This window comes from Eriocheir sinensis, chromosome 13 (assembly GCF_024679095.1).
Source record: "Eriocheir sinensis breed Jianghai 21 chromosome 13, ASM2467909v1, whole genome shotgun sequence".
NCBI lineage: Eukaryota > Metazoa > Arthropoda > Malacostraca > Decapoda > Varunidae > Eriocheir > Eriocheir sinensis.
In genome coordinates this window covers 12,990,494-13,007,179 of record NC_066521.1, presented here as the reverse complement: position 1 = coordinate 13,007,179, position 16,686 = coordinate 12,990,494, and the positions used below count along the sequence as shown (strand labels likewise).

At 42.5% G+C, this 16,686-nt stretch overlaps 1 protein-coding gene across 3 annotated transcripts in view; it reads left to right on the top strand.

Moving 5' to 3' along the window:
- Positions 1–16,686, top strand: part of LOC126998013 (homeobox protein HMX1-like) — a 102,240-nt gene that overhangs the window by 33,413 nt on the left and 52,141 nt on the right. For all 3 annotated transcript variants that reach the window (XM_050859293.1, XM_050859295.1, XM_050859294.1), the window contains one exon: positions 15,440–15,534. In XM_050859293.1, the coding sequence (XP_050715250.1) occupies positions 15,440–15,534 (95 nt within the window). The remainder of the gene's footprint in view (positions 1–15,439; positions 15,535–16,686) is intronic.

Here is a 16,686-nt window from a genome sequence, read left to right as displayed (position 1 = left end):
GGGAAGGAGAGGAAGAAGAGAAGGAAAATGGGGGAGGGAGAGAACGAGAGTGTGGAAGGAAAGAACAAGGAAAAATGAGGAGGAAAGTAACCAGAGAAGGAGAATGAAAGAGGAAGGAAAGGCGTGAGAAGGAAGGGAAGAAGGAAAAGAAGGAAAAAAAGGAGGGAAGGCTAAACAGAGAACACAAAAGAAGGAAGGAGAAAGGATGAAGGTGAGACACGGGAGAACTGAGAGAGGAAGGAAAGAAGACATGAAAGAAATGAGAATAGAAATGAAACAGATAAGGGGATTAGAGAAAGACGGGATGATAAAGAGAACAGGATAAGGTGATGAAAAGGAGCTAGATGAAGGTATTAGAGGAAGAAGGGAGGAGAGGGAGAGGAGGATAAAGTAATGAAAAAGGAAGAGCACTGGAAGATTACGAGGGAAAAAAAAGAATGATAAATAAGTGAAAGTAGAAAGGAAAGACAAAAAGGGAAAATGAAGAAATATAATACTCTCTCTCTCTCTCTCTCTCTCTCTCTCTCTCTCTCTCTCTCTCTCTCTCTCTCTCTCAAAACACTAGTAACACAGTTTGGCACATGTATTTTTTTTCTCCCTAGAGGGTAGTCACACACACACACACACACACACATACACACACGCACACACGCACCCACACACACAGGTCATTCTAAGCCACCCGCCATTACCTGTCGCGCCGTTAATAAACACAGGTGTGGGCTGCAGGTGTGTCGCTCGCCTCTATTATTGACAACCTCTGCGGCTGCCAAACACAAAATGCAACGCGACTATTATTTTTTTTTCTTTTTCGCTCGCCTCCAAAGGCAAAAGGTGGGACCCATTTATATTATTTCCAATGTGATTTTTTTTTCTTCTTTTCTCTTTTTTCCTCGTCGGTTCGTGATAGGTAAGTATTGGATGGTATTAATTTTGCTAATGCGGTTTTTATTTTGCTTTGTTTTCTTTTATGTTTTCTCGTTTTTTCTTCATATTAATTTGTTTTATTTTTTTAACCTAAGTGTTTTATTCATGCGAGTTCTTTCACTCCCAAAATAAGGAGACTCGTCCCTCCTTTATCTCTCTAAAACCTATCTTTTTTTTGTTTTACCGTAGAAGAAAAAGAAGAAAAAAGAGGATGTTATAAAAGGTGAAAAGACAAATTCTCACCCCCATTTTTTCCTCCGGCACATTATGCAAAATTCGGAACACGTTTTTTTTTCTTTCATTCGAGTATAATGCACTTGAAAATTTCCTCCAAATCATTAACGTAAAAAAATAGCAAAAAACATGAGCTTTATTTTTTGCCTCAATCACTTTCATAAAAAAAAATTGACCCTGCCTATCGACTATGAAACCGAGAATGCCAAAAAATTTACCTCACCTGCCAAACCCAAAAAGGTGAATATATCGCTAATTATCTCCCCAAACTACAGAGTCCACTGCATCACCTGACCCATGGAAAGTTTGCTAATTAAACGCACCTGCCTCACACCTGAACCACTGAAAGTACACCAATAATTCCCACCTGTAAAGCACACTTGTATACAGACAGGTGAGCGACGCGTGTTCACCTGTGCTCACCTGTGTCACGCCGCCGCCAGGTGTGAGGGAGAAAGGAAGAGCTGATGAGGTGCCTTTGTGTTGTGTTACTGTGTGGTCACGTGACTGGGCGGTGTAAATAAAGGCGATGAGAAGGGAAGAGAAAAGAAGAGAGGGAGGCACCGGGGAAGAAGGGAAGATTAGAAGAAAGAACAGATGATGAAGACGAATGGAAAGGAAAGAGAAAGGAAGAGAGGGAGACATTGAGGAGGAAGGGAAAATTGGAGGAAAGGACAGTGATGATAAAGGCGAAAGGAAAGGGTAGAGAAAGAAAGAGGGGGAGTCACTGGGGAAGAAGGAAATCTGGGAACAAAGAACAAAGATGACAAAGAACAGAGAGAAAATAAAATAATTGAGAAGGAAAAAAAAAGAGAAGGGAAAGCGCCGGGAAAGGAGAGATTGGAGTAAAGGACAGGGATGATTAAGAAAGAAGATAGATTAATTAAGACAGACGAGGAGAGAAAGGAGAGAGAACATGGGGAAGAAGGAAAGATTAGAGAAAAGGATATGTTAGAAAAAGGAAACAGAAAAAAAAGGCGGATTTGGAAGTAAAGAATGAGAAGTGAACGAAGGAAGGAAAGATTGGAGAAAAGAACAGAGCTGATAAAGAAAGAACTGATAAAAGGAAAATATGAGGAAGAAAGAAAGAAAGAAAGAGAGGAAATTAAAGGGAAGGAAAAGTAACGTGAGCCAGCCAGGAACAAAAAAGAAAAAAAAGAGAAAAGTGAAAGAAAATAAAGACGAATATCATAAACGACGAGGCAATGGATGAAGGATGACTTAGCGGATGGTGAGAATGCGTTCAGAGGATAAAAAGAAACTTCCGCTTGCTGACACGGCAGCAGCGACGGGCCAAGTTTGTGGCTTTACCGTGTACCAGCGACGGGCCAAATTTGTGGCTTTACCGTGTACCAGCGACGGGCCAAATTTGTGGCTTTACCGTGTACCAGCGACGGGCCAAATTTGTGGCTTTACCGTGTACCAGCGACGGGCCAAATTTGTGCCATGATAAAGATTCCCCAAAATAGATGATGCATAAACTGATCACAAATACGTTGATACATACATATTATGAAATGGTTTGCATGAGTGATGATTTTTTTCTCAATATTCTCGCTTAGAGGGACCTTTAAGAAGCATGATCGCCGCTTCTACCTTTCTCTTTTCTCGTTTTTACTGTTTTGTTCCTGGCTGGCTCAGGTTACTTTTCCTTCCCTTTAATTTCCTCTCTTTCTTTCTTTCTTTCTTTCTTCCTCATATTTTCTTTTCATCAGTTCTTTCTATCAGCTCTGTTCTTTTCTCCAATCTTTCCTCCATCGTTCACTTCTTCTCACTCATTCTCTATTTTCCAATCCGTCTTTTTTTACTGTTTCCTTTTTTTAACATATGTCCTTTTCTACAATCTTTCCTTTTTCCCCATTTTTCTCTCTCCTTTCTCTCCCCATCTGTCTTAATTAATCTATCACAATTAATCAAGCACAGAAGCTTTGCCTCCACAACAAAAGTGAATCGTATCCTCGGTGTTCCCAGACGCTTTCGCTTCCAACATGAATTATTTCCAAAGGTTGAAACAGAGATTGACTGCGTACCCATAAGTGCTTTTTTGTCGCGTCCATGGTACAGACGCTTTGTCAGACTTGCCACAAAGGTCATAAAACTACTCATGGAATTGCTCCAAACTCCTACGACAGCTTTGTTTGATGTTTGTGTTTGGGCGCCGAAATGTTTAAAAATATGTCTCGTAAAACATTTCCTAAAGGAACAGAAGGGCAACCTAAATATTGTATAAGTCAGAGCGGACAACAACAACAACAAAAAAAATCAAAGTGAGATGACATTAGAGAATTTGCATGAGCAGGATGGAATACAGTAAGATCAGACAGAAAGGTGAAGGAAGTTAGGAAAGGCCTTTGCAATGGACTAGTAATATCTGATAATAATGATGGTGATAATGATGATGATGATGATGATGATGATGATGATGATGATGAATGAGAGCGACGTGTATTAGCGACTGTCTTTGCTTGTTACTGTTCATGCTAATGTTGTCGTTACTACTACTACCACTACTACTACTACTACTACTACTACCACTTTTACTACTGCCACTTCTACTACTACTACTACTACTACTAACTACTACTACTATTACTACTACCTCTACTGCTCCTACAACCACTACTACCACCGCCACCACCACCACGAGGGCCGCTGGGTGATTGGTGTTTTCTTTTTCATGCAATTACCGTCATAAACTCATCACCTTTTACGGCCTAGTGTGTGTCTCTCTCACCTGCGGCTACCTGGAGGAGGAGGAGGAGGAGGAGAAGGAGGGTGAGGGTGAGGGGGTGAAGAAGAACAGAAGCCGATCATTACATCACGTGCGAGCGATTGGATTTCACTGCCGCAATAGACGAAGTGATTGAAGGAGGAAATTAGACTATAGGCGAGAGAATGGTGAGGCTCCCGACACTATAGACGGTTTAATGGTCTTTTGAGGGGAGGAAATTAGGCCATAGACGGAGGAATGGGGAGCACGAACACAATACAGAAGGTGAAACGAAGAGGTGCGTGAATTAGCGTGGATGGCGTGACGGGAAGGAGGTGAAGACAGGTGGAAAGAAGAAAAGGAAATAAAAAAAAGAAGACAGACTGAAAGAAGAAAAGGAAATTATAGGAGAGACTTGAAGCAGAGAATTACGTTACGGGCTTTCACACACACAATTAGTAAGGCTTTTGTAGTGGTTTTGTTAGTATTTTCATGGGTAGTTTTATGAGCCTAATGATTGTAGAAAGAATAAGAAGATATTTTGATTGTAGAAAGAATAAGAAGATATTTAAGTCCATACTCTCAAATACATCGGGGCTTACATACTCACATTTGATAAGGCCTTCGTATTGGTTGTGTTAGTATTTCCAGTGGTAGAATTTATGAGCCTAGTAATAGTTTGAAGGTGAAGACAGCTTGAAAGAAGAGAAGAAAATTAAAAGAAAGACTAAGAACAGAGATTTACGTTACAGGCTTTTACACACACATTTGGTAAGGCTTTAATAGATATTTTGTTAGTATTTCCATGGGTAGTTTTATGAGCCTAATGACTGTAGAAAGAATAAGAGATTTAACTCCATACTCTCAAATACATCAGGCCTTACATATCCACATTGATAAGGCCTTGGTATTGGTTGTGTTAGCATTTCCACTGGTAGGTTTATGAGCCTAGAGATCGTTTGAAGGTGAAGACAGCTTGAAAGAAGAGAAGAAAATTAAAAGAAAGACTAAGAACAGAGATTTATTCCATATTTTCAAACATTTCGTGGCTTTTACACCCAACCACATATGATAAGACTGTCTTGGAGGTTGTGTTAGTATTTCATTGGGTAGTTTTATAAGCCTAGAGATAATTTGACAGTTCTTCTTCTGCACCATGAATGCGGTAAACACTCTTGAGGCCCCGACTGATTTCCATTGTGGCCTTTGAAAATGTTTGTTGTGAGAGTTGAAAGCTTCTCAGAAAAGGGCCTTAGACACAAAAGACGGAGGAAGAGAAAGGTTAATTGACTACAGACGGAGGAAATTGCACGGAAGCTCGAAGTGTTGATAGGCCTGCCAGATAAATAGGGAGAAAAGAAACAGCTAATCGTTGCAGGCTCAGAAAACCACACAATAGACGAAGGAATGTGGAGCTTTTGCCAGGTGTGTGAGGATGAAAAAAACTTAACGTAACCTTTCCTACCTGTGGACGAAATGGAAAGACACAAAAAAAAAACGTGATAAAGATTTAGAGGAAATAACACAATAGGAGGATGAAAAAAAGAGGAAAAAGAAGAAAAACGGAAGTGATTGGAAGATAAAGAGGTAGAAAAAAAAGTAAAGGAAGGTAGAGGAAGAGAAGGTAATGAAAGAGAAGATAGTGGAAGAGAATGGAAGATAAAGAAGTGGAGAAAAGATAAAAGGAAGGTAGAGGAAGAGAGGATAATGAAAGAGAAGATAGTGGAAGAGAATGGAAGATTAGGAAGTGGAGAAAAGAAGGTAAAGAAAGGTAAAGGAAGAGAAGATAATGAAAGAGAAGACAGTGGAAGAGAATGGAAGATAAAGAAGTGGAAAAAAGAAGGTAAAGAAAGGTAAAGGAAGAGAAGATAATGAAATATAAGATAATGGAAGAGAAGGAAAAAAGGATAATGAAGTGGAAAAGAAAGATAAAAAGAGAGGATAATGGAGTGAAACGAAGAAAAAAAGGAGCGTTTTGATGATAATGAAGTAGAGAGAAGAAAAATAGGCAGATATACAATAGAAGAAGAAAAAAGGAAAGCAGTATAATAGAGAGAATAGGAAAGGGATGGAGATATATTAACCAGGTATATACAGGAAAAAAAAAAAAAACGGAGATATCTACACAACACACACCTTTGCCCTAATTGAAAATATACACCTGTCGCACCTGTCGAACACAAACACTAATCAACTGCAGACTACAAAAGGTAAACCGGAGGAAGTATAAACGACGAAACCGAAACCATTATAAGGTATACAAAAAAAAGTTATCGAGTTTATACACCTTTCCTACCTGTGAGAACTAACACCAATAAATTTACCTTCGATACCTATTTGCGGTGAATCAAAGGAAGAGAGGTTTATGAGGGGGGGAGGAGGAGGAGGAGGAGGAGAAGGAAGAGGAATAAAAGTGAGGAGGAGGAGATAGAAAAATAAGAAAAAATGAAGGCAGGAGGAATTTAAAGGAGGAAGAGGAGGAGGAGAAGGAATTAAAGTGAAGAAAAGGAGGAGGAGATGGAAAAATAAGAAAAAAAGAAGGCAAAAGGAAATGAAAGGAGGAAGAGGAAGAGGAGAAGGAATAAAAGTGAGGAAAAGGAGAAAGAAAATAAGAAAAAAAAGAAGGCAGAACGAAATTAAAGGAGGAAGAGGAGGAGGATAAGGAATTAAAGTGAGGAACAAGAGGAGAAAGAAAATAAGAAAAAAAGAAAACAAAGAGAAAATCAAAGTAGAAATGAAAAGAAAATAACTGATATACGAACAAAAATAACTACAAAGGAAAAAGAGCAAAATAACAAACAAAAAAAAAAGATGGAAGAAAGGGAGGAAAAGGAAGGAGGAGGAGGAGGAGGGAAAGGGTAGGGGGTAGGGGCATTCAATCCTCCTTTGGGCCTGGATTGATGGAGTCTGATCCGATTGTTTTATGGCGGCGCTGAGTGTGTTGTTTAGGGCAGGTGTGGAAAGGTGGACCGCCGCGCTCACCTGTGCCAAGGGTCAGGTGTCGCGGGGGGTAGGGGGGGGGAGACAGGATGGAAAAGGGGAGGAAGAGAATGAAAGAAGGTAGAAAGGCGTGGGAGGGGAGGAAAGAGGGTGGAGAATGAGAAGGGGAGGAAAAAAAAGGGGAGAGTGAGTCGAAGAAAAGAAGGACAAGGGAGGGGAGGAAAGAAGGAGGAAGAGGGGAATGGTAAGAGAAGGAAGGAAAGGGACGAGAGAGAGGAGGAAAGAAGGGGGAAGAGTAGGGGAGGGAGAATAGAAAGGGAAAGGGGGGAATGGTAAAGGAAGGAGGAAGAAGGACGCGAGAGAGGAGGAAAGAGGGGGGAAGAGTAGGGAGGGGAGAAAAGGAAAGGGAAGGGTGCGGGAGAGGAAAAAAAGGGGAGCGAGAGTGGGAGAGGAGAGGAAAGGTGGAGAGAAAGAGAGAACAGTAGAAATATAAAAAAAATGAAGTGTGTGAAGATAGCGGGGTGGAGAGATTAAAAAGAAAGATAATAGAAGATTGCAGAAGAGAAGATGATGAAAGGGAATAAAAGATAATAGAAGAGAAGAAAATAAAGAATGTACTGGAGTGGACAGAAGAAAAAAAGGAAGTGTTTGGAAGATAATGGAATGGAAGATTGGAAGGAACAAAAGAACTGGAACAAAGTGAAGGACGGAAGAGGCAGAGAGGTAGCAAATAAAGTAAAAGAAAAGAGATAGGAAAGAAGAAAGACAGTGAATAATGAAAATGAATAACGAGAGAGAGAGAGAGAGATTAGGTGGAGAAAATTTAACGTCACGACTTGAACAACAACAAAAGAAACTGTCACCAAATAAAGTCTCTCTCTCTCTCTCTATCTATCTATCTATCTATCTATCTATCTCTCCTTAATGGGCGGAAAATAATGGTTGGTTTATCACAATGGCTCCATTAGCACAGCCAGGTAAAGGACGCCAAGGTGTGTGTGTGTGTGTGTGTGTGTGTGTGTGTGTTGAGAGAAGAAAGGGCTACTAATTGGAGGAAAATATTAGGAAAGAAAATAAAAGGGGTGGAAGGAAAGGTGGAATGTGTAGAAAGTAAATAAAGAAGAAAAGAAGAAAGACTGGAGATGAGAAAATATAAAAAGAAAGGATGAAAAGAAGAATCATGAAAAAATAGAAGAGAGAGGATTATGAACAGAAGGGCAGAACAGCAAAATATGAAGGATATAAAGGAAGAAAACATAAATAAAATAAGGAAGACTCAAGAAGTAAACGCAGAAGGAACCAGGAAAGGAAGGCGAGAAAGAAATCAAATTCAAAACAACAAAAAACACAGAAATTAATAGATTACCGTATTAGGCAAGAGAACAAAACAAAGGAAAAACTGGAACCATTAACACACACACACACACACACACACACACACACACACACACACACACACACACACACACACACACACACACAACTTCAGGTCGGCAACAGTTTGTTTTCCTGAGACTGTAATCGGTGGGTGGTCGATGGGAGAAGAGGAGGAGGAGGAGGAGGAGGAGGAGGAGGAGGAGGAGGAGGAGGAGGGACAGAATATACCTGGCGTAACCTGTCCACTGGTCCCTTGCCCTCCCACAAGACATCGCTCACACCTGCCCCACACCTGCCCGCCGCCTCCCCTGACACACCTGATACACACACACACACACACACACACACACACACACACACACACACACACACACACACACACACACACACACACACACACACACACCTGCAGACTGATCCTTACAGGTGAACTCCATGACACCTGACTACGATTGAGAGGAAGGGAGAAGAAGAAGCAGGGGGGAAGAAAGCGAAGGAAAGAGGGTGGAAAGGCGTGGGAGACGAGGAACGAGGGGGAATAGGGAGGGGAGGAAAAGAGGATGGAGAAGGAGAAGAGGGGGGGGGGGGGAGAAAAGGGTAAGGGAGAATGAGTGGAAGAAAAAGAAGAAGAAAAAGAGAACAAGAAGAACATGAGGAAAGAAAAATGAAAGTGATGATATGGTCTTGATAGATAGATAGAAACAGGAGGAGGAGGAAGATGAAGAAGAAGAGGAAGAGGGGGGGAGAGGGAGGGGGAGAGGGGAGAAGGGGGGAGGTAATGGGTCCCCTCAGGTGGCTATACAAATAATGGGGAGGCGCGGGGTCTTCCCATCTGGATTTGAAGGCAATTAATCCAGGTAGGGCCATTAGACGCTGCGGCACCTTAATCACCTGTGACTTGAGACCTTGACGGAGGGGAGGAGGAGGAGGAGGAGGAGGAGGAGGAGGAGGAGGAGGAGAGAGAGGTGGTGAGTTAAGAAATATATCAACTTGAATTTTCCACATTTATTTTTTTATCTCTATGATGTAGCGTGAAGGAAGGAAGGAAGGAAGATGGGAAAGGAGGGAGGAAGAAGAGACGTAAGGAAGGAAAAAGAGGAGGAGGAGGAAGAAAGGTGGAGGAAGGGGGAAATAGATAGAAGAAAAAATGAAATAAAATAAAGATGGAAAAGAGAGAGAGGAAGAAGAGAGGAAGAGAAAGAGACGGAAGAAAAAAGAACGAAAAAAACAAAGGAAGAGGAAAAGAAGGATAGAAAATAAATGATGATAAAAAAAGAACAAGGAGGAACAGAACCACATGACGAAGGAGGAAGAAAGAAGGGAACGACTAGAAGGAAAGAGAAGGAAGAATAAGATATAGAGGAGGAAAATAAGGGAAAAGGAGGAGGTCGAGGAGGAGGGAAGAGAGGGAAGAATAAGATATAGAAAAAGAGAATAAAGGAAAAGGAGGAGGAAGAGAAGGAGGGAAGAGAGGGAAGAATAAGACATAAAGGAGGAGAATAAAGGGAAGAGAAGGAGGGAAGAGAAGGAAGAATAAGGTATAGAGGAGGAGAAATAAAGGAAAAGGAGGAGGAGGAAGAGAAGAGGGAAGAGAGAGAAGAAGTGGAGGATAAAGGACCGTTTGGAGAGGCCCGAGGTGGTCTGTGTCCTTTCATCCGTCACTTACGTTATTACCTCCCCCCCCCTCTCTCTCTCTCTCTCTCTCTCTCAATCTGGTAATTTTTCTTTTTTTTTCTCTCTGTCGCTCATTTTACGATCTTGGTTTCATCTTTCTCACCTCCCTCACCACTTCCTCTTCCTCCTCTTCTTCTTCGTCTTCTTCTTCTTCTTCTTTTCTCCTTCTTCTTAATTTTCTTTATCTTTTTCTTTTTCTTTTTCTTCTTCTTTTTCTTCTTCTTCTTCTTCTTCTTCTTCTTCTTTTCTTCTTCTTCCTCCTCTTCTTTTGTCTTCCTGATACTCCTCTTTCTTCTCTTTTACATCTCCCTCTTCCTGTTATCGTTTCCAGTTAGTCTTCCTCCTCCTCCTCCTCCTCCTCCTCCTCCATGTCACTAAATGTCTCCGGAATCTAAGGGAGAGACGATGGAGAGTTGTTTCCTTTAGAATGGAGAGAAGGAGAGAAGGGCAGGAAGGAGGGAAAAGAGAAGGGAGGCAGATATGGAAGGATGGAAGGCTGGAGGAAAGGAGGGAAGAAAGAGAGGAAGGAAGGAGGGAAGAAAGGAGTCAGATATTGGAGGAAGGAAGGATGGCGGAATAAAAGGAAGGAAGGAATATGGATGGATGGAGGGAGGGAAGAAGGGAGGAAAGTATAGAGGGAAGGAGAGAAGATAGGTAGATATAAAGAAGAAAGGAAGATGGAGGGAGAGAAGAAGGAAAGCAAGAATAGGAGGCCTGGAGAAAAGGAGAGAAAAAGGGAGAGGAGGGAAGAAGTAGATGTAGAGAAGAAAGAATAGCTATAGGAAAGAAAGGAGAGGAGGAAGAGAGAAAGGAGTCAGGTATGGAAGTAGGGATGGAAGAAGGGGAGGAAGGGAAGAAGGGAGGAAAGGAGGGAGGGAGGAAGAGGAGGGAAGAAGATAAGTAAATATAAAGAAGGAAGAATAACTATGGGAAAGAAAGGAGAGGATGAAAAGAGAAAGGAGTCAGATATGGAAGTAGGGATGGAAGAAGGGAAGGAGGAGGGGAAGAAGGGAGGAAAGGAGGGAGGGAGGGAGAAGAGGGAAGAAGATAAGTAGATATAGAGAAGGAAGAATGACTATAGGAAAGAAAGGAGAGGAGGAAGAGAGAAAGGAGTCAGGTATGGAAGTAGGGATGGAAGAAGGGAAGCAGGGAAGAAAGGAGGGAGGAAAACATGGAAACATGGACTAGCAGGCAGCAGAAAGCATTTTGGCTCAATACTAGGCTGCCTGCTTTCAGTGATTTAATCTATCCGTTTGCCATAGGAGTGGCTTGCAGGGAAGGATTAAAGCACTTGTGTACCTACTCTTGGATACGTTCAGTTCACACCCGTTGCAGCAAAGTGGCGATCAATGCGTTTCTTGAAGGAGTTGATGGTCTCTGCGCTAACCACTTCTGCAGGAAGGCTGTTCCAGTGGCGAACCACCCTATTCGATAAATAACTCCTGCCGATGTCAGTATTGCATCGCTTTGCTTGAATTGTTTTTCCGTTGTTATCTTGTTCTCAGGTTAGTTTGCAGCGTGAAGAGCTTGGAGTGATCAACGTTGCTGAGCTTGTTCAGGTACTTAAAGACTTGTATCATGTCTCCCCGCAGTCGTCTCTTTTCCAACGTGAAGAGGTTGAGTCGCTCGAGTCGCTCTTCATAGGGCTTCGTCCTCAGTGATGGTATCATCTTTGTGGCGCGGCGCTGATATAGAGAAGGACGAATGACTATAGGAAAGAAAGGAGAAGAGGAAGAGAGAAAGGAGTCAGATATGGAAGAAGGGATGGAGGAAGGGAAGAAGGGAGGGAGGGAGGGTGGGAGAGGTGGCGCGGCCGTTTAGCAAAGTTCCCTGGCTGACCGTATCCTCTCACCTGGTCCACTAATTAAGGTGTCTGCTGCTGCCCGGCCGTGAGAACCCCTACCTGTGACCCCCCCTCACCTGTGTCCCCCCCTCACCTGTTCCCTCCCACCCCTTACCTATGCCCTTACCTCACCTGTTTCCTCTACCTGTATCTCCCTTACCGTATACTCCCTCACCTGTATCTACTGTTCCACTTGTTTTCTTTGTTGTTTTTTTCTCCCTTAACTTTTTCCTCTACCTGTATCTCCCTCACTCTATACTCCCTTACCCTTACGTCTACCTCCCCTCCTCCTCCTGTTTTCTCTCTTTTTCTCTCCCTTACTCTACCTGTATCTCCCTCACCAATGATTTTACCTCTCCCTTCTTCTGTTTCCTCTCTATTTTTATCTCCCTTACTCTACCTGTATCTCCCTCACTCTTGTATCTACCTCCTCCTCCCTTTGTTTTCTTTTTGTTTTTCCTTCCTTACCTCACCCTTTTCCTCTCTCTCTTTCCCCTCTTCACTACTTTTTCTCCCCTCTCTCCATCATCTTTACCTCCTTCTCTGTCTTCCCATTGCATTCTCCTCCTCCTCCTTCACCTCTCTCTCTCTTTTTTTATCTATTTTTTTTTTTTTTACGTCTTGGCCTATTGCACCGGTAGGCTTCTTCCCGGTGGATCCTGATGGTCGGTCCAAGGTTTCTTCCCGGTGGGGCCTGATGGTCGGCCCAGCACGTTCTGGCGCAGGCGAGTGTTTATAGTGGCGCCATCTTGCATTGGCTCATGCTGCCCTCCCGGAGCTCATCTTTAATCCTAGAATCTAGAGCCCGGGTTGATAGGTGGTCTTCTGGACAGCATGTGGGTAGTTTTGAGCCACGGCGGCTGAAAAATCCCAGCTTGGTGGCACCGGGCGGGGGATTGAACTCGCGTCCTCCTGAACGCGGGGCCGTCTCGCTATCCGTTCAGCCACCGCCTCCCCAGATGCCTCTTCTGCATCTCTCTCCTCTTTATTCTCTCTCTCTCTTCTCCTCCTTTTATCTTTTTGCTTTTTCTTACTTTATATTCCGATTCTCAATTTCCTTTCTCCTCCTCTCCCTTTCATCACAACTGTCATCACCAATACCAGTGTCGATATCACCACCACAGTCATCGCCATCACCACCACTAAAAACACCACAACTGCTTCTGTTCTTCACCTCCACCACCACCACCACCATCACCCTTCCTCCACTTCCTCTATCTATCTACTTTGTCCTCCATCTTCACCTCCATCAATCCTTCTTAAGACTCCTCCACCACCACCAACACCACCACCATCACTCTTCCTCCACTACCTCTATCTATCTACTTTGTCCTCCACCTTCACCTCCATCAATCCTTCTTTAGACTCCTCCACCACCACCACCACCACCACCACCCTTCCTCCACTTCCTCTATCTATCTACTTTGTCCTCCACCTTCACCTCCATCAATCCTTCTTTAGACTCCTCCACCACCACCACCACCACCGAACACTCGTCACAATCACCACCACCACCACCACCTTCATCACCCTCACCACCTTCCCACACTGACACGGACACGATTCTCTATTCATCATCATTATCATTGTTATTGTTGTTGTTGTCTGTCAAAATTTGCCATCACCACCACCTCCATCATCATCACCATCACCACATCCCCTATCCTCACCTCCAGCCTGTTCCACCACCACTGCTCAAGGTCTTCCACCACCACCACCAACAGTATCACCACAATTCTCATCACCACTACCTTTCATCACATAATAATGCATCATAACTATATTTCTTTATCTTTTTCTTTTCTTTCTCTTTTTTTCTTATCTTCTTTTATATTCTTCTTTTACTTCTTCTCAACATGTTTATTTTTTTTTTGTACAGCGCTTCTCAACCACTACCATTATCACCACCACCACATTCATCACCACCATAACCACCAGAATCACAGCAGTTACGATGACCGCCACCACCACCACCACCACCACTATAACAACCACGTTCAACCACAATCATAAACATTTATCACTACCACCACCACTACTACTACTACTACTACTACTACTACTACTACTGCGAGCCTAACTCCATTATACCCTAACAATACACTACCCAAACCATCTCTACTACTACTACTACTACTACTATTACTACTACTACTGCGAGCCTAACTCCATTATACCCTAACAATACACTACCCAAACCATCTCCATTATCCTTACCGATGGCCCCCTCCTCCTCCTCCTCCTCCTCCTCCTCCCCCCCCCTGAGCAGAACACCACACCGCACTCTATCTAAGTACCCAATAAGTGACCTCCACAATTAAATCCCATGAACATCTCTTAGCGTGGCATTCAGGTACTCTCTCTCTCTCTCTCTCTCTCTCTCTCTCTCTCTCAGGTGGAGGTTTCTGTCACTTTTCTCATTTTTTTTTTTTTTTTTTGCTTAATTGTCATGTTTAGTTTTATAATATTTTTGAAGCATTATTTTTTTCACTGTGACTAAATTTTTTCTATCCTAGTTCTCGTTTTCTATTTCTATTTAGTTTCCTTCACTTGTTTCCTCTCTCCCTCTTTTCTCTTTTTATTTATTTTGTTATTTTGTACTTCCTCTATCTTTTTTCTTCCATTTCTTTCCCATCTGCCCCTTTTCCTTCATTTTTCATTCCTTTTGTGTTTTCTCTAATTTTTCTTCAACGTATCTTCCTTATTTTCTTTCTTTTCCCTTTTACTTCCCCCTTTCCGTCGTCATTCTTCGATTTCTCCCTTCTCCTCAATCATTTTAGGCCTTTTCTTCTTATTTTCCTTCTTATACGTCTTTTTTTCTTTTTTTCTTTGTAATTTTTATCGTTCCCTCTTTACTTCCTCCTTTTCTCTTTATTCTTTTTTTTTCTCTTTCTTATTTTTATTACTTTCTCTTGTTTTTTCATATTCTTTTCTTTTTATTATTTTGTTATTTTTCTTATTATATTTTTCATGTGATTTCTTCTTATTCTTTTCGTCGTCGTTGTCCTCCTCCTCCTCCTCCTCCTCCTCCTCCTCCTCCTCCTCCACCTCCTCCTTTTATGGTGATTATGAGGAGCCTTTCACCACATTCTATTTTCATTATATATTCGCGGTTTCCTATTTCGTCAAGGCCATATCCAAATGCCTGATTCCGCCTCCATTGTTCTCTCTCTCTCTCTCTCTCTCTCTCTCTCTCTCTCTCTCTCTCTCTCTCTGACACGTATTTTCACTGTTTTTCTTCCCACAATTATGGAGGAAAAGGAGGAGGAGGAGGTGGAGGAGGAGGAGGAGGAGGAAGAGAAGGAGGAGGAGGAGGAGAAGGAGGAGGAGGAGGAGGAGAAAGCAAAGACACGAAGAGAGAAGGACAAGGAGAGGAAAGAAAAGAAAAGAAATAAATAGGAACGAGAATAAAATGATGAAAATATGAACGACAATAAAATAAAAAAGAAGAAAATGGAAACAAAAGAATCAAGGAATAAAAAAAAAAAATGATACGAAGACCAGAAAAAACAAAAACAAAAATAAAGAGAACATGGAGACAAGAAAACCCAGGCACACACACACACACACACACACACACACACACACACACACACACACACACACACACACACGTACGTACAAATTGTCCTTATCTATATTTATTCATACTAATTTAGACATTTTTTATATTTCATTTTTTTATACTTCTGAGGGCGCGTCACTAACCTCTCCCTCCCCCCTTTCTCCCCCAGGTCCGTTCGGGTTCCCCAGGCGGATCGGGCACCCCTACCAGTCCAGGACTCCCCCCAAGAGGAAGAAACCCCGCACCTCCTTCACCAGAGTCCAGGTAAGAGAGCGATGGACTGTTTACCTGAGTTACACCTGAATTGCCCTTGATATTGTTGTTGTTGTTGTTGTTGTTACTTTTCTTCCTTTTTTCTTACTTTCTTTTTTATCTTTCTTTTTTGTCTTCTTACTTTTTTGTCTCCTTTTGTTTTCTTGTTCTTCTTCCCCTTCGTTTTTTGTTCTGTTCCTCTCTTCTTATTTTCTTCATCATTAACATCACCTTTTTCTTCTTCTTCTTATCTTCTTCTTGTTCTTGTCCTTGTTCTTGTTCTTGTTCTTCTTTTTCTTCTTCTTTTTGTTTTTGTTTTTGTTTTTGTTTTTCTTCTTCTTTTTCTTCTTCTTCTTCGTTTTTCCTTCATCTTCTGCCAGGCCCTTGTTTCTTTTATACAATTACCTGGACACCTTTACTCTGTCGTGCATCTCCATCATCACCATTACCATCCTCATCACCACTCTGAATATATATTTCCATCACCATCTTCAACACCACCACGACCAACTCCAAACGCGTCCCCCTCGCCACCACCACCATCACCACCATCATTATCTCATCACCATCATCATTACCACTCCGGGTCTGCCCTCACCACCATCATCATCAGCTCATCACCATCATCATTACCGCTCTGAGTACGCCCTTACACCATCACCAGCAAAGACATCACCTGCAACACCACGTAGCTTCGCCGTGTCATCACCGTCACCATTACCGCCATCACCACCACCATTACCGAAAGGGAGGATGCCATCACCACCATCTTCAGCGAGGAAAACACCCCGCCATCAACATCACCATTCTCACCACCACTGCCATTGTCATCGGCTGCTATAACTTCATTTCTGCTACCAGTGTTACGCCACCACCACCACTACTACTACTACTACTACTACTACTACTACTACTACTGCCACTGCTACTTACACTACTACTACTGCCACACCACCACCACTATCATCACCACTACATATACAAGACACACACTATCTTTCACTATAATCACCATCACCACCATCACGAACTCGATATAATTAAGTTCCTATAACCACCACCACCACCACCATCATCACCACCACCACCACCACCATCATCATCACCACCACCACCACCACCACCACCATCACCACCACCACCACCACCAACGCCGTAGCCATC